Source organism: Callorhinus ursinus, unplaced genomic scaffold (genome assembly GCF_003265705.2).
Source record: "Callorhinus ursinus isolate GAN/ISIS: 27379988/994484 unplaced genomic scaffold, GSC_fseal_2.0 scaffold8, whole genome shotgun sequence".
Taxonomy (NCBI): domain Eukaryota; kingdom Metazoa; phylum Chordata; class Mammalia; order Carnivora; family Otariidae; genus Callorhinus; species Callorhinus ursinus.
Window position 1 is genome coordinate 34,762,452 of NW_027397070.1, and position 18,993 is coordinate 34,781,444.

Below are 18,993 nucleotides of genomic sequence, written 5' to 3' on the forward strand. Positions count from 1 at the left end.
ACAGTATGAACAATACAGAACACCTTTTCATACACAATCAATTGTAATGTCCCCAAACAAAAAGAGTTTGAAGAAGGGTACTGTACTTCTGTTGGGGAAAAAGCTATACTTCAGCAACTGTACTTTGGGGGAAGAATAAGTAGTCACAAACTGGAAAATGTGTATATATGTATTTTCATTGCAGAGAAGTATTAACTGTTCTCAGTTTTATTTTGCCATGGGTACGTCATTTTACTTAAAAAATTATGCATATCTGTTTGTGTATTATTGTCTATCTTCATATAAATTTATATACAAACTAGTATATTTCCTTTTTTTCTTAAGTAGTCACACAGCACTGTAATAATTGTGGGAAAATGTAGCTATGTTTACATATGTTGTTTGAGAAAAACATACTCTTCTTAAACATTTGAGCCTTTTAATCAAGTTTTACCATTCAGACTTGGCATTCATTTGTGTTCTTAGTTTTTGTAGGTCCAAGGAGAAAGTGAAATGTTTCCTGAAATATAAATAAGTAATAAAATTAACGTGCGTACAGCGTATGCTCTTTATTCTTCTTGGATATATTCTTGTTGGTCCTTTTTTAATATATCCTGGGGGGATCTCTGGGGGGAAGAGAGATTATTACTCTGTTAAACTGAAGTTCTGATTCCAATCATCTGGGTTTCTATACACTTAAACATGTAAGCTTAAACTCAAGTATTTACATATAAATGAGTTCTGTATTCTGTAACCGTATTAAAATATTTCCTAATATATGATGGAAGGTTTATAGGATTTGTGTTTTTTTTTTATAGCTACATCAGAAATAGGATCATTATTAAAATGCTATAAAAGCTAGTTCTTTCTTGGATCCTGTCAGATAAAATGTAAGAAACAATGTTAGCTTCAGGATGTGATTGCATAATACAGATGAGCCCTGTTAATAAAATGGAATAAAAGTTGTAAGTTTTGTCCCTTTAATATGCTTAATGGTTTCCATTGAATCTTTTCTAATCAGTTTTAGAAGACAATTTAAAATGTAACTCATGCATTTTGTTTTTATTTTGTAATGTGCATAACGTGTGTTGGGGGCAAGCAGAGAAAGGGAGAGGGAGGGAGGGAGACTTCTGGGGGGCTGTTTCTCTTTAGTAAGAAGAAACAAGTAATCAGAATTATTAGCTGTACTTATTAAACTCCTGTTTTTATATCAGTTGTTGCTAAACTAACTTCTGTTGCCTTGAACAGGGTTGATAACATATACAAATTTGTGCAGAACTTCAAAGAAAATTTCATTTATAAATGGCCTGTAATTAAGACCATTTCTCTTTTACCTAAGTAGTTTGTCTTGGGCTTGAAATGTAAGCAAAGGATACTTAATGAACTACCAGTTATTCTCTACCAAGTTACTTATTTCCATTCCTGGTGTGTATATACCTTTGGGATAGTGCAGTAGGAGTTAATCTTCCACATGTTGTCAAAGCCCTAATGGACATCTGTGTTTCTGTATAGATTATTCTTTAAATGGCTAAAAATTATAGAATTTTAATAGGAACTATTTTTATCCTTTTTGCAGCTATGTCATCTTACCTTTTAATTATTAAAACAGAGCTTCCTGCTGCTATTTCAGAATTTTTGTCTGGAGACCATACTAGGTAAGAGAAAATATTTCATGTTGTATCCATTAATTTGTTAATTCAATAAATATTTATTAGTGATGTGGTAGAATAGGGCAGGACAGGGAGGAACTATCTCTTGCAGAAGAGCAAAGGAGAAATTTCTGGGAATATGAAAGATTGAGGTAGGGAATGGGGGATGGTGAGAAGTTTGGAGAGTAAAGGTCTTAAACAAAGAAGGGGAGTGGATCATACTGCGGTCGCTTCTCCGCAAACCACGGTGATAAAGTTACAACCACACTTGTGAGATTTCTATTCTAAAGCATAGTTTGAAAAAAATAAATGATTTGCAGGGACTTAATGATTTCATTTCCTGGTTTTTAACAATATTGTAAACAATACTAAACCACATTATACTTCCTTTCTCCTTTATTATTTAAAAAATACTGGGTTCTAAAGACTATTGACTCATCTCTTTTTATGGGGAAAAAACAAATTTATTATACTTTTCCTTTCATTGCATAGAAAAAGAAATTTTGAGAAAAATACACTTTAAAAGACAGAATAAATTCTTTTAAGTGTCATCAAGTTATTTCACATAATTTCTAAACCACAATACAAAAACCTATCAGACTTTTAGACGTAAATATTTGGTTGTTTTGCTCTAATATTTGGACTTGTTCTGGACTGCAGGGCAAGTTTTCAAAATTAACTTCTTTAGGTTTTACAGCTTGGCTTCCATGAAAAAGTTCTACTTAGACAACTGCAAATACATATTTATGAGGAAAGTATGGTATACTTTAGATTTGAATAGAAATCAGAAGTCCTTAAAGATTTTTCATCATCAGAAGATACTGTGCCTTTGTGTAGTACTTTACAGTTTTTAGGGTTTCCACATTCATGATCACATTTGATGTTCACAACTGCCTTGCTTTGCTTTTAAGTTTTATGCTCTTAGTGTGGTGAATACGATTGCTATAAGAAAGAGCTATGTGAAATTCACTCTTTCATTTGCTGTAAAAATATTCAGGACAACTTCTGCTACTCAAAAAATTCTATGTGACAAATTTAGTTTGTAGTTTAGGGCTAGGAACTCAAGGCAATGAGAAGTAGAATCAGGAATGTTAGATTAAGAGTAAGGAGACATGTGTTCTATCCATGGCAGTGACCTCAGGAAATTGATTTTACTTCTTCTGGCCATATAACTTAATTTTGAGCCTGAGGTTTCTTCACCTGGCTTAATGGAGGTACCAGTATTACCTTCTTAACAAAGTTGTTGAGATGATCAAATAAGATAATATATACATACATGCTTTTGTAAGCTGATAGCAATAGTGTAAATGTGGAGAATTAAGAAATTTCATAATGTTGAATGTCAAATATACCCTCAATTAAAAACAAAGAAATTTCAATAATAATAACTATATTAAAGGTGGATTTTCTCTGTTTGCTCTGCCAGGGAGGTCAGAGTCGAATTTGACTGTTAATCCTAATAGTTGTCACATGTTTGCCTTTTTCTTGCTCTGGAATTTGGTGACTTCTATTTACATTTTTTTTAATTGTGATATGTCTTTGTGGAAAGAGGGATAACCGTGCATATAAAATTTTAGAAATAAGTAAGGAAGTATGAGACAGAACTGCTATTAAAACTTAGGTCTTCTTTCTCTAAATGTGATGCTTTTACCATAGCTTTCTCTTTAAATCAATTACCAGGGGCTCCTGGGTGGCTCAGTCGTTAGGCGTCTGCCTTTGGCTCGGGTCATGATCCCGGGGTCCTGGGATCGAGCCCTGCGTTGGGCTCCCTGCTCCGTGGGAAGCCTGTTTCTCCCCCTCCCACTCCCCCTGCTTGTGTTCCCTCTCTCGCTGTCTCTCTCTCTCTCTCTCTCTGTCAAATAAATAAAGTCTTTAAAAAAAAATAAAATTAAATAAATCAATTACCATTTATTTTGTTGGGTTTTTTTTTTCTGGTTTGTTTTAAAAAAGTAAAAGTTAACCCCCATCTTACTCATATTAGTAGAAAATTGATTAAAATGGTATTTTTTATATGTCAGAAATGGATTTTTAAAACTATACTTCAAAATACTGTGGCCAGTTGGCATCATCTCTATTTTGATGAAAATTGCACACCTCTTTAATAGCCTCATCTTGTTTTACATGTAATGTACATTTGCTTATTTTGGATTTTAAGAGTTGTAAAAAACATTAAGAGACTATATTAATTGGTTAGAATGCAGATAAAGCATCAATCTTTAAAGCTTAATGCTGGGCACCTGGGTGGCTCAGTCGTTAAGTGTCTGCCTTCAGCTCAGGTCATGATCCCAGGGTCCTGGGATCGAGTCCCACATTGGGCTCCCTGCTCAGTGAGAAGCCTGCTTCTCCCTCTCCCACTTCCCCTGCTTGTGTTCCTACTCTCACTATCTCTGTCAAATAAATAAATAAAATCTTTAAAAATAATAATAAATAAAGCTTAATGCTGTAAAATAATTAAGAAACAAATGTTATGGTAATTGACAACTATCTAGGGCAGTTTATTTCTGAATAAAGTTATATACCTATATTTCTTCCGAGATCAATATGATATTGTTATGCTTTTATTTTAGGGTTTGAGTGACAATAAATTGCACTTAAGGTCTTTCAGGTGTGCTTATTTTCTGTGAGATTTGATGTACCTTTGTGAAATATAAGCCTTTATAAAGATGTTATAAAAAAGAAACCGTATGTTCATAATATTCTAATTTCAACAATTACTGTTAGAAGTCAGAAGCTATAATACTTATCCCAAACTTGTATGAGGCATCTATACTTTTCAGAGAATAATTTATATTTTAAAAATCTATGGCTGTTAAAAGTTGGAAGCTCTCTGTTAACATTTAATGATCTTGTCAGGGGAATATGATTGACACAATTAAGTTGTCTTGCATTTGAGTTACATAATTGATATGGGATGTGAGTAAGATCCTAATTCAGAACATATGATACTCTTGTTCCAGTCTATTCAAGAATGAAATTAAAGCAACTTATAAATAAATCTGGTTTTCATTAAAATATGGAAAAAAGCATCTGCATGCCAAAGCATTTGCAATACAGCTAAGGATTTATACTCTATATTTCATACTTGGAACATTTTTATCATATAGAATTAAATCCACAGATCAAACAAGTTTTCTAGGAAGTATAAAAACTTTTTACTCTAATTCTTTTGGCTTAAAGGAACATATATTTAGATTACAGTAGGAAAACAGGGGTTCTGTTAGGTAATTCATTTTCCCCCCCTTAGGAAAAAATTTAAGGTTAGTATATTCTTCTAAAATCTTTTTTTAATATGTGCTTTTTGAGATTACTTTTTACTGGTTTGTATTTCTCGGGCTGGGTTTAATTTTCCAAGTTTAATCATCTCTGTTCTTTGGAAAATACCCATTGCCAAACACAATTCAGTTGACTGTGACATGCATATCAAATCTAAACTAACTTTAGTGTGCGTTACTAAATTGCCCTGTAGTTGAATGATAAACAAAAGCACTGTATTTACAATTGGCTTTATTAACGTACCTTAAGAAGTATAAGAAATGATTAATAATCAGTAGCCAAGCCAGGGATAGAGAAATTACATTTTGCAATAAAGTTATTTTTATATTAGGAATTTAAAATTCAATCCTGTGACGAGGAGAGTGTAAAGGAAAGCACCATCTTGAGAAAAATGAAGCAGTATCTGAAAAATACCAAAAACTCAAGAGTAACTATTCAAGAGTAGAATAGTGGGTGGCTTAGTCTGTTAAACATCCGACTCTTAGTTTTGGCTCAGGTCATGATCTCAGGCTTGTGAGATGGAGCCCCATGTCTGCTGCTCTCTCTCTCTCTCTCTCTCTCTCTCTCTCTCTCTCCCTCTCTCCCTCTCTCCCTCCCTCTGCCCCTCCCCCTGCTTGTGCGTGCATGTGCTCTCTCTCTCTCTCTCTCTCAAATAAGTAAATCTTAAGAAAAAAAAGAGTGGAGATTATTTCCATTTCTCCTGTCACTAAGATCATTCTCATCCTTTTCTGCTTTTACAGACATATAAGATGAAGTTGTTGAGCCAGATGATCTCTGAGGTCTCTTCTTGCGCTAACATACCATAACTGTGATGCTGGGGGACTGCTGGGAGGAGGTGACGTTGTCTTCAGTCCCACAGTTCAGTGCTTTAGGCAGTCTCATGGCTTCTGGGCATGAGAGAATTGTGGTCTGACATAGTACAGTTATAATAGTATAAGTTATAAAGTTCAGGATTTCAAAATGTTTATTCTTATGCAAGAGAAAAGAGTCTTTGGTCCTAAGGATAAATGTGCTTGTTGCACAACTCCACCTTCATGACGGTAGAACAGCAGAGCTAACAGATGGAATCTGCTTTGGTGCTCCACTGGCCCTTTTTTCTCCTGACACTGCAATTGTCTGGGTCTGATACTGGGTCCCTGAAGGAAGGAGATTTTAGGTGTAGAGCCCTGGGCTTTTTGCCAGCTCCAGAAATTTAGTTGTCAAGTGTCCCTCAATGAGGGATGTTTTGAAGTTCCTATTTTGATACTTATTCAAGAGTGACTAGAAGATGAACCCTGCCTGGTATCATTTTGTATTCTTAATATGTGTGCCCTTAGGTCCTCCTACATACAGGAATTGAGAGGCTTGTGTAAATGCAGAGAGCACAGCTTCAGGTCCATTTCAGTACTAGAAATACTTGTGCACAGGTTTTAGGTTCTGACACAGGCATTTCCTAAAGACACGAATTAGAGTGAAAAAGGGAAAGGTGTGATCAGGGCGCTATTTCTGCTGCTACTCCTTCTTTTGTTCTGTTTAAAAGGAAGTTGTTGGCACCCACCAACATCCACTAAAGATACATTAGAAAAAGGCTTCCTCTGAAACCAGAAATAAAAGAGACACAGCGAATCATGAAGTCCGTGTTAGAAGCCAGGGGCTGAAACCCTTGTAGGGGAAAACCTTTTCTTTCTTTCTTTCTTTTTAAGTTGAGATATAATTAACATATAACACTGTATAAATTTAAGGTGTACAATATGTATTTTGATACACTCATGTATTACAGTATGATTACCACAGTAGTGTTAGCTAAACCCTCCATCATGGTATATTTAAGATCTACTCTGTTAGCAACTTTCAGGTATATTATTATTATTAACTACAATCACAATCCCTAGAACTTATTCATCCTGTAACTGCAAGTTTGTACCATTTGATCAGTATCGCAGTTCCCTTGCCTCCTCTACCCCAACCCAGCTGGTAACCACCATTCTACTTTGTTTCTGTGAGTTTGGCTTTTTTTGATTCTACATATAAGTGATAAACGGTAATGATGTTTTTCTGCCTGACTGATGTCACTTAGCATAACACCTTCAGAGTCCCACCATGTTGTCACAAATGGCAAGATTTCCTTCTTTCTCATGGCTGAATAATATTCCATTATCCCACATATATATGGTATTTATATATATGGTATATATGCTCTGCATACACACACACACGCACGCACATGTACACCCCACATCTTTATCCATTCATCCACTGACAAACACTTAAGTTGTTTCCATATCTTGGTTATTTGAATAATACTGCAATAAATATGGAAATGCATGAAGTGCCTGGGTGGCTAAGTTGTTAAGCGTCTGCCTTTGGCTCAGGTCATGGTCCCAGGGTCCTGGGATCAAGCCCCACATCAGGCTCCCTGCTCGTCGGGGAGCCTGCTTCTCCCTCTCCCACTCCCCCTGCTTGTGTTCCCTCTCTTGCTGTGTTTCTCTCTGTCAAAATAAATAAATAAAATCTTTAGAAAACTAACTAACTAAATAAATATGGAAATGCAGATATCTTTTTGATATCCTGTTTTCATTTCCTTTGGATATATCACCCAGAATGGCATTGCTGGATCATTTAATTTTTAAAAAAGATTTATTTGTGCACAAGCAGGGGTGGGCAGGGGGAGAGGGAGAAAAATCCGCAAGCAGATTCCTGGCTGAGCACTCCTGATACCAGGCTGCATCCCAGGACTCTGAGATCATGACCTGAGCTGAAATCAAGAGCCAGGCGCTCAACCAACTGAGCCACCCAGGCACCCCTATTTTTAATTTTTTTAGGAACCTCCATACTATTTTCCGTAGTGGCTGAACCAGTTCACCTTCTCACTAACAGTGCCCAAGGATTCCTTTGTCTCCACTTCCTCACCAACATTTGTTATTTCTTGTCTTTTTGATACCCATACTAACATGTGTGAGGTGATCTGTCAATGTGGCTTTAATTTGTATTTCTGTGATTAGTGATGTTGAGCATCTTTTCATATACTTGTTGGCCATTTGTATGTCTTCTTTGGAAAAATGGCTGTTGATTTCCTCTGTGCATTTTTAAATTGGATTCACCACCTATCAGTTATATGGTTTGCAAATATTTTCTTTCATTCCATAGATTGCCTCTTCATTTTGTTTATTGTTTCTTTTGCTGTGCAAAAGCTTTTTAGTTTGATGTAATCCCACTTATTTTTGCTTTTGTTGCTTGTGCTTTTGGTATCATATCCAAAAAATTATTGCCAAGGCCAATGTCAAGGAGCTTTCCCCCTTTGTTTTCTTGTAGAAGTTTTATAGTTTCAGATACTACGTTTAAGTCTTTAATCCATTTCAAGTTAATTTTTGTGAGTGGTATAAGGTAGGAGTGCAATTTCATTTTTCTGCATGTGTTTATCCAGTTTTCCTAACACCGTTTATTGAAGAGACTTTTTCCCCCCATTGAACACTCTTGGCTCCCTTGTCAGATATCAGTTTGGCTGTATCTGGGCACAGAGTTATTTCTGAGCTCTTTATTCATTCCATTGGTCTGCGTGTCTATTTTTATGCCAGTACTGTAATGTTTTGATTACTATAGCAGCTTTGTAGTATAGTTTGAGATCAGGAAGTGTGATGCTTTGTTTTCTATCTCAGGATTGCTTTGGCTAATGTGGGATCTTTTATGGTTCCATGCAAATTTTAGGATTGTTCTGTTTCTGTAAAAAAGTGTCATTCGAATCTTGATAGGGATTGCATTAAATCTATAGATGGCTTTGGGTAGTATGGACATTTTAACAAATTAATTTTTCCTATCCATGAACATAGACAGGATATCTTTCCATTTGTGTCTTCTTCAATTTCTGTCATTGAAATCTTGTAGTTTTCGGTGTACTGATCTTCCAGTTCCTTGGTTAAATTTGTTCCTACATATTTTATTGTTTTTGATGTTATTGTAAATAGGATTGTTTTATTTCTTTTTCAGATATTTTGTTGTTAGTGTATAGAAATGTAACTGGTTTCTGTATGTTGATTTTGTAAACTGCAACTTTACTGAATGTGTTGATTATTTTTTGGTTGAGTCTTTAGGATAGTCTCCTTATAAGATCATATGATCTGCAAATAAGACAGATTTACTATTTCCTTTCCAGTTTGGATGTCTTTTATTTTTTATTTTTTTTATCTTGCCTGATTTGTTATAGCTGGATTTCCAATACTGTGTTTAATAATAGTGGTGAGAATCGGCACCCTTGTGTTGTTCCTGGTCTTAGAGAAAAAGCTTTCAACCTTTCACTCTTTGAGTATCATGTTAGCTGTAGGTTTGTTGTATATGGCCTTTATATATTGAGGTATGTTCCTTCTATACCCAAGTTGTTGAAGACTTTTATTATAAAAGCTTATTGTATTTTGTCAGATGCTTTTTCTACATCTGTTGAGATGATCATATGATTTTTATCTTTCATCCTATTCATATGCTATATCACATTTATTGATTTGCATATGTTCAACCATCCTTGCATTCCAGGGATAAATTCCACTTAATCATGGTGTATGATCTTTTTAATGTGCCATTGAATTCCTTTTGTTAATATTTTGTTGAGGATTTTTGCATCTATATTCATCAGAGATATTGATGTGTAGTTTTCTTTTTTCATAGTGTCCTTATCTGGCTTTCATATTAGAGTATGCTGCCCTTGTCAAATGAGTTTGGGAGTGTTCCCTCTTCTTTAGTTTTTTAGAAGAGTTTGAGAAGGATTGGCATAAATTCCTTAAATATTTGGTAGAATTCACCAGTAAAACCATCTGGTCCTGGGCTTTTCTTTGTTGGGAAATTTTTGATTACTGATTCATTTTCTTTACTCATTATTGCTCTATTCATATTTTCTATTTCTCATGATTTTGATATGTTGTATGTTTCTAGGAATTTATCCATTTTCTTAATTTAACATGTCAGTGGGTGACTTTAGCTACATGGTAGAAAAAGAGGATGCATTTTCACCAACTGCGAATTCTGAGAGTATCTGCCAAATGATTTGAAAGAATAATCCCTATTGTTTTTGATGCTCCAGCTGCTGTATTGACAATTATACTTTGTTACTATTGTAATTGTGTATATATGTATATGTTTCAGTGAAAAATGATTATAGAAAATTTAGAAAAGAGAACAAATAAAAATCATATGTAATACCATCTTACCTAATCATTGTTGTTTTATTTCCTTTAAATTTTTCTCAAAAAGCTTTTTAGAACATAGTTAATAACCATATATTTTATATTTTTAATCATTAGTATTTTCCATTTTACTAAATTGTCTTCTTTTTTAAACTGCATAGCATTCCACTGAATATGCTTTTATGGGCCTAATATTTTCTATTGTTAAATATATAGGACTTCCCTCCAGCTTCTTAGTATTATAGTAATGTATTCATAGCTTCATGCACATAGAATTTTTTATATTATATTTATCTTCTTAGATTATCATGTTTTTATTGCTTTTGCTACATAATGTCATTGTTTTTCCAGAAGTAGTACTAATTGACAAGATCTCTAGCAATGCCTGAAGGACCAGTTATGCCACATCCTTCAATATTACTTTTTAAATAATTTTACTAGTTTAATTTCAACAGCCTCGTATTTATTTCTTTACTTAGCAGCAGAGATTGGATTTTTCTTCATGTGTATTTACTAGTTATACTTCTTTCATGAATTGTTTATCCTTTACATACTAAAGTGAAGTCTTTACTGTTAAATTCTTGGGGAATTAACTCTAACTTTTTAAAAGTTCCACACATGTATTTATATTGGAAAATTGAAACCAGCTATATGCAAACAAGGGAAAAATAAAAATTGCTCATATTGCTACCACATAGAAATATCTTCTTCTGGTATTTTAAGACTATCCTTCTGACCTTTTTGTTAATGTTCATTCATTTTTTTTTTTAAAGATTTTATTTATTTATTCATGAGAGACAGAGGGAGAGAGAGGGAGAGAGAGAGAGAGAGAAGCAGAGGGAGAAGCAGGCTCCCAAGGAGCAGGGAGCCCGATGTGGGACTCGATCCCAGGACCCTGGGATCATGACCTGAGCCGAAGGCAGACGCTTAACCATCTGAGCCACCCAGGCGCCCTCATTCAGTTTCTTTAAATAATCAAATACATCATCACACTTTTAACTTACCTTTTTTTTCATTTAATATTCTAATGCCTTTATATGAAAAATGTAATACTTTTTTTTCCTGGTAATTCATGCTCTTTCTTGAAAATGTGAAAAATATAGAAAACTGTAAAGAAGAAAACTTCCCCATCATTCTGCCACCCAGGGATGATGGCTATCAGTATGTTGCAGTTCTTTTCCACTTTTCCTCAAAATTGCTTATCGTGCTATATATATTTAGGATGTTTTCATATCATTATATTATTATACCTGTAAAATTTTCTTTTTTATGATCATCCCATAGTCCCATAATTTGTTTTAAAATTGTCATGGTGTTAGCTATTTGTTTCCAATTTTCAGTATTTTTAATGTTTTCAGTAAACATCTTTTTACAAAAATTTTTGTTCTTGGGAATTGTTCATTTTTTATTTATTTATTTTTTAAGTAGGCTCCACAACCAGCATGGAGCCCAGTGCAGGGCTTGAACTCACGACCCTGAGATCAAGACCTGGGCTGAAATGCTGAAATCGAGTCAGACACTTAACTGGCTGAGCCTCCCAGGCGCCCCAACTGATTATTTATTTATTTATTTATTTTTTGAGAGAGAGAGTGCACATGAGCAGGGAGGGGTGGGGGCGGGCAGAGGGAGATGGGGGAGAATCTTAAGCAGGCTCCATACCCTGCACAGAGCCATCTAGGGGCTCCATCTCACAACCCTGAGGTCATGACCTGAGCCAAAATCAAGAGTCAGACACTTAACCAACTGAGCCACCCAGGCACCCCCTGATTGTTTATTTTTAATTGTCTTCTGTGGGTGTTAAATATTTGAAGTTTTTCAGGATCTTTTGCCAAATTGCTTTCCAGAAAGGTAATATACACAGTTTTTACCTTCACCTGTTTTAAAGATTTATTTATTTATTTTAGAGAGAGAGTGTGTGCACACGAGCAGGGGGGAGGGGCAGAGAAAGAGGGAGAGAAGCCTTAAGCAGACTCCCCACTGAGCACAGAGGCTGACCCTGGGGCTTAATCCCAGGACCCTGATTTCATGAGGAGCCGAAAACAACAGCCGGACTCTTAACCGACTGAGCTACCCAGGCACCCCTACCTTCACTTTTGTGTACACCTTGTCACTCCTCGCCAACAGTGACCGTTATCTTACTTTCAAATACTTGCTAATTTGGTAGTTGGAAAATGGCATCTCATTGTTTTGATACATTTCTTAAATATAAATTCATTAATAATAATAGGATTTCATAAAAACATATTTTAATGAAAGGTAGTAGGCTTTTCCTAGTGGGTGGTTGTAATGGTTATAACTGTGTGTGTGTGCAAAAACAAGCACTGGATTCCTGGGCCTAAGATACGATTATTATTTTTTTTTCTAATAGGTCTTGGTATCTCGATGGACAAACACTGCTAATAATCATTTGTGTTGGCATTGTGTTCCCTCTTGCACTTCTTCCTAAAATAGGTAAGTCTTTAGAGAGAGGACAGTTTTTGTTTGGAAGGAAGGAAGGAGACAATATTAAGGGGCTTTTAAATTTCACAGTACCACATTTTTAGCAGAAGGGTGGTAGCAGTGAAAATTTTGAACTTGGACTTATTTTAGGTTGTTCAGCCTTCAGCCTTGCCTAGTTAGCCTATTACTTGGTTTGCAGTAGTATTTTGTCTGCTCCACTAAAATAAAATCTTTACAGTGGAACATTAAAGAGCAGCTTTTCCTTCCAGTGTACCATTAGTGGTAAGCCAGTTCCACTTCTGCTGTACGGAGCTGCATAAATGATCTGTGACAGATAGTTGGAATGTTGTTATTCTCAGCCCTAAGCCCCAGATACCAAGCACTGTAATGGAAAACATGCCCAAGATGTATAGCTTTAGCTGTATGTTAGGATCACTTTCCTTATAAATTGCTTTTTATTTTACTGTTATTTTACAGGCTTTCTTGGCTACACAAGTAGTTTATCATTTTTCTTTATGGTGTTCTTTGCTCTTGTGGTAAGTTTAAAATATAGCATATTGCTTATCTCCTTACTGAAAATGAACTTACTGTGTTAATGTGTTCTTTTTTTCTTTTAACTCTGTTTTCTGTCAGAATTTTATTTCATTGTGTTATTAAAAGCACTTTTATTCCACAACATTGTTTCCTTTATTGTATCTATTTTGAAGAGGCGTAGCTAGAGCATCCTCCCAAATCCTGTATCTCTTTTGGTTAACTAGAAGGGAGAGCACCCTGATTCTGTTAAAACCTTAGATGAAGTTTAATTCTTTGTGTAGGTGTGTGTATCAGTTTATTTCTGTATAATACTGGGTGTGTATGTGATTCAACTCTTCCTTGTTGTTGAAAAATGAGTGAAAGAAAATGCTACCCAAAGGAGCAACACAACACACCAGTAGTTAAACCATATTATAGAGCCAGATTTTCAAGCTGTCACAACAATCTGGGATGCATTTAATTCGGGTTGAACTCTCTTATGGGATGCATAGATAAAGCAACTTTAGATTATATAAATGAAGTGGAAGTCACCCTGGTTTTAGTGTACAGAAATACTTTAATGGATGCTCTTAAAACTAAAATACTTAACAGTGTTTACATTTAATCATTTGTTTAACTTCTCACCATTAAAAATCATTGCCCTCCCCACCTCAAATTATCTGACTTCTGTCTTAGAAGTAAATGAATTAAACATATGCTTTTTCCCCCTTCAATTAATTTAGATATGATTGACATACAGCACTATATAAGCTTAAGGTGTACAGCATAAAGACTTGACTTACATATGTAGCAAAATGATTACCATAAGAAGTTTAGGTAACATCCATGAACATACACATTTTAGGCTCCACATGGAAAAAGGAGACAACAGTTATTCTCGCCGTAAATGGATTTTTTTTTTGCAGTGGTACTTTATTTTTTGAGTATAGTTGACACAGTGTTACATGAGCTGCAGGTGTACAACAAAGGGATTTGGTAAGTTTGTACGTGACGCTTGGCTCACCGTAACGGTAGCTGGCATTTGTCACCATACAATGCTATTTCAGTATCGCTGACTATATTCTTTATGCTGGACCTTTTATGTCTATGACTTACTCATTCTGTAACCTGTTTCTCCCAGACCCCTTTATCCATTTTGCCCAACCCCTTCCCTCCTCCCTTCTGGCCACCATCAGTTTGTTGTTTTTATAGGTTTGATTCTGCTTTTTGTTTTTTATTCATCTGTTTTTTTAGATTCCACATATGAGTGAAATCATATGGTATTTGTCTTTTTCAGTCTGACTTATTTCACTTAACAAAATACCCTCTAGGTCTGTCTATATTGTTGCAAATGGCACTATGTCATCCTTTCTTGTGGCTGTGTGATATTCCATTGTGTACACACACACACACACACACACACACACACACACACACATACACACATACATCCATCTTCCTTATCCATTTGTCTGTTGATGGGTATTCAGGTTACTCCCATTTCTTGGCTATTGTAAATAGTGCTTTAATAAACATAAAGGTGCATATATCTTTTTGAATTAGTGTTTTTGTTTTCTTTGGCTAAGTACCCTGTAGTGGAATATTGAATCATATGGTATTTCTATTTTAAATATTTTGGGGTACCTCCATACTGTTTTCTACAGTGACTGTACCAATTTACATTCCTTTCAGCAGTGCCTGAGGGTTCTTTTTTTCTACATCCTCACCAGCACCTGTTACTTCTTGTCTTTCTGATTTTAGTCATTCTGATAGGTGTAAGGTAATATCTCATTGTGGTTTTGATTTGCATTCCCTGATAATTAGTGATGCTGAACATCTTTTCATGTGTCCGTTGGCCATCTGTATGTCCTCTTTGGAAAAATGTCTATTCAAGTCCTCTGCCCATTTTTTAATTGGATTTTTTTTTGACGTTGAGTTGTGTATGTTCTTTATGTATTTTGGATATCCCCTATATCTTCTCCTATTCAGTAGGTTTCCTTTTTGTTTTGCTGGTAGTTTCCTTCACTGTGCAAAAGCTTTTTATTTTAATGTAGTCCAAATAGTTTATTTTTGCTTTCATTTCCCTTGCCTCAGGAGACATGTCTAGAAAAACATTGCTGCCATGGCTGATGTCAGAGAAATTACTGCCTGTGTTCTTTTCTAGGAATTTTATGGTTTTAGGTCTCACATTTAATCCTAATTAAGGGTCTTTAATCCATTTTGAATTTATTTTTCTATATGGTGTTAGAAAGTAGTCCAGTTTCATAAACTGTTGAGAAGCATCTGTATGGCTAGGAATGACCTTTGTATGCAAATGAACATACAGATGTGAAAGAGAATCAGTCTAGATAACACTGAATTTTTTCCTCACAGATGATTGGCAATCCAAGCATTGCATAGGTAAGAATAATTTGGTTTTTATAGCCAGTAGTTTGAAGCATGTGAAATATATTGATACGATGTCTTTTGTAGTTTTCATAATATTCATTTCTGTCATGGCAGATACTCTTAAATTTGATGCAAATTTCTTACTCTAGCAGTCATATGGAAATAATGCCCTTATTCTGTACTTATTGTAATGCTTTACAAACCATCTGCTCAGATTTTTACCTGTGACCACAGTTTAAATTTGATCTACGATGGGACAATGAAGACTTTTTTTAAAATGTTCCTTTTAATTGTGACTTTTATTTTAGACTTTCTAAATAATTAGGTTTTGAAATACATAATGGTTAGGGAAAGGAAACATGTATATATCAACCCAGACTTTTTGGAACAGTATCAATGGCTCCATTTACTATTTTTGTCAATATGTATTTATAAATCTATATAATATCTATATTACATTTAAAAAAATTCTTAATATAAAATCTTTTTAAAAATCAGTCCAGAAATCTATTACTTTCTTAAATTACACTCCAAATAATGTAAATCGAAACTTACAGTCTTTTTTTTTTTTAAATTCTGATCAAAGCTGACTTTAATTTTTTACCCTCACACTTAAAAGGTTATCTGGTGGCTACCAGTTTCCCAATCCTAGCATTGGTTACTAGCTTACAAGTCTTAAGGTAAATTCTTCTCATTTACCTAATGTTCAATTTCTACTAGTTTTAATATACACTGGTGTAAATACCATACTGACTGCTTTGTATGGAATTCGGTATTCTACAGATCCCATGGAGTCATGGGATAGAATCAGAAGTTTTATGTTTCAGAATCACATGTTTTGTGTGACCCTCAGTGGTACTGTGGAGATCAAGGCAATTTTGCTTAGGTTAAGCAGAATTTATTTTCATTTGTAAGAGAACCCTCTTACAATGGGTTTATTCAATTCTTCTAAAAATGGTGGCATTCTTTTGAACTATTCTTTCAAAAGCAGCAATTACTTAAGTGGAATATTGGATTAAACCTAAAAACGTGGACCCTAGTTAATTAACTTCATTATTCTGCATATGATCATGATAAGGAATATGTATGTTCTTCACATTGCCAAGCAAAATCCAATTTAAAAAAGTTTGTTCTTACCAAACCCCTAAAAACAACCAGTTGGGAGTAAACCAGCAGAGCATTACATCATCCCAGTGAAGCTGTAGGTTTCGTTATATGCACCCACAAATGAGATGGCTAGCTTCTGCATTCCACTTTTACAGAATTTATTTTACACCTATTATACCAAACGGCATTTTAAACACTGGCATATAAACTCCCTAATGACGTAAAGCAAAGACAAAAGTGTTTATCTTATTAGAAACAAGACACACCATCACTTATAGCCTTCAAACATTATTGCACTTTAACTTTCATAGTTTGACAACGCATTCACAGAACAATCTGCAGACAACTCATTTTAACAGACAAAGAACACTTTTAAGCAATCATGCCTGAGCCAAATTGTTTATTAGGTAAGGATTTTACAAACATTACTTACACAGTGGAGCTGGAGAGTATCATGTCTTCTCCGTGCTGCACAGCAAGAACCGTGCATAGTCTGCTGGAACCTGGAACCCTTTCTCACGGCTGATGCGGCTGGCAGATGTCAGCCCTGGCATCGCCTGGTGCTTGTGGACCAGTTTGGCGATCCACCGGCTGTCAGGATTTCTTCTCATAGCTTTATGGAATGGATCAATGAGGATAACCTCAAAGAATTTGTACATGGAATCTGCCAACCCAGTAAGAATTCAGGACTCTCAGAGCCCCACAGTGGCATCCAGCTCACTCCTCTGCAGCCCACTGAAGGCTTCTGGCAAACCTTAGCTGGTTAGCACCGTGATGGACAGGCTGGCTCGAGGTCTCACCATTAGGAACAGCGTTTGGGGCCACTACAGTGAATCTGATATATGACATAACTTTGCGTGGCCTTAGACCCCAATCTGCATGCTTTATCGGCTGGCTTTGGGGATTTGGGGGGAGCCCTATGGAGCACACAGAGCTGTGGGTACTGCCAGCAGCACACCCTGAGAAGAAAATGCATTACATGGGACTGCTTCTTCCTCCATAGCTCCTGGGTGGACTTGTAAGTGCCCATCTTGGCTGACCTTTGAGCTGATGCCTGCCACCAGATGGAAAGCAAAACTAAGTCTCATTTATTTATTTATTTATTTATAAATATATTTATATATAATATATGTGTTATATATATTATATATAATATAGGCCTAGCTTGGAGCCCAACATGGGGCTCGAATTCACGACCCTGAAATCAAGACCTGAGCTGAGATCAAGAGTCTGAAGCTCAACCAACTGAGCCACCCAGGCACCCCAAAACTTACAGTCTTATCTGTTGCCCCAGATCCTTATTTTGCATAAAAATTTTAACATAAAATTTTGCCCCCCTCTGAAATATCTAAAATTTTTAAAATTCATTTTATTTTAACAGTGGCTCAAGAATGACAGTAACCAGATAGATTTACCTTTTTTGGTCCATTTTAGAAAACTAATGGATTGCCATTCTTTCCAAAAGTTCTGTCTTGAATGCAGATTAGTATCTTAAGTAATATTTTAGTAAGCCAGTAATCAAAATAGAAACAGTTTGGATGGTTTGTAGTCAGAATCTTTGCTTGTTCTGAGCACTGAGTGAGGCATGATCGGCGCTTCAGATAGATTTGTGGACACTGCTCATGAGGATCTGGCAATCTCGTAGGGGAGATGAGAAAAATTAATTGGAAAAAAATAGACAACAATGTAGACAGTACATAATTAAGCATTGATTTATTTGCTTCAGAATAAGAATCACAGCAGTTGGCAGGAGAGAAGGAAATTAAACTTGACCTGAGCCTTGAAAGATGGGAAGAACTTAGAACAGAGGGAAGAAAGGGCCTTTTACGCAAATGAATTACTTTTCCCTTTGTCTTTCTAACCCCTGGAGTTGTCTTCTTACCATGTTCTGTCTTCACCGGGAGCAAGGACTCCCTGTTACACTTTGCTGTTGGGTATCTTACTGTTCCCATGCTGTGCTCTATAGAACAGCATATCTCACCATCCCACTGGGCAGGCTTAGGCTTAGAATGGGTCTCTGCAGGGAAATTAGCCATAGTAACTGAACTTTATATTAATATAAAACCAAACTGCTAATGACTTTTTCATTAACTAGGAATTCATTGAAAATGAATGAAAGAATCATTATATTGTATTTTAAAGCATTGTTCTGAAATATTTTGATTTCCAAGCCAAGTAAGCATAGCTGATAAAATAAATGAGCTAGCTCACATTCCAACCTTGTCAAAGTACTTGGTACCCAAGTGCTCAGTATGTGGTTGCTGCCGCCACCACACCACTGTTAGGAAGGGGGAGATGTGCAGCCTGCATTTGGAGATGGGCCAAGAGAGAGACCAGTGACAGCCGTGCTGCTCTAGCTTCTACCCTGCCCCACCCTCATCCTTTTTTGAAAACATATCAGAAAACAGATGTGAAATCATTGCCTTTGATTTTTTTTCCTCTTGGTAAGTTGACCATTTAGTTTTATTTCATATCGAAATAAATGTCCAATGTCC

The 18,993-nt window shown here is 35.6% G+C and overlaps 1 protein-coding gene and 1 pseudogene across 9 annotated transcripts in view; one reads left to right on the forward strand and one right to left on the reverse strand.

Annotated features, from left to right (window-relative positions):
- SLC38A6 (solute carrier family 38 member 6) overlaps positions 1-18,993 on the forward strand; it is a 75,457-nt gene that overhangs the window by 32,872 nt on the left and 23,592 nt on the right. For all 9 annotated transcript variants that reach the window (XR_012379008.1, XR_012379006.1, XR_012379007.1 and 6 more), the window contains exons 6-8: positions 1,556-1,634; positions 12,420-12,502; positions 12,968-13,026. Coding sequence is in view for 6 of the 9 variants with exons in the window: in XM_025869924.2 (XP_025725709.1) it covers positions 1,556-1,634; positions 12,420-12,502; positions 12,968-13,026 (221 nt within the window). In the remaining 3 variants the exon portion in view is untranslated. The remainder of the gene's footprint in view (positions 1-1,555; positions 1,635-12,419; positions 12,503-12,967; positions 13,027-18,993) is intronic.
- LOC112822326 (large ribosomal subunit protein eL15-like) lies at positions 16,902-17,564 on the reverse strand (annotated as a pseudogene).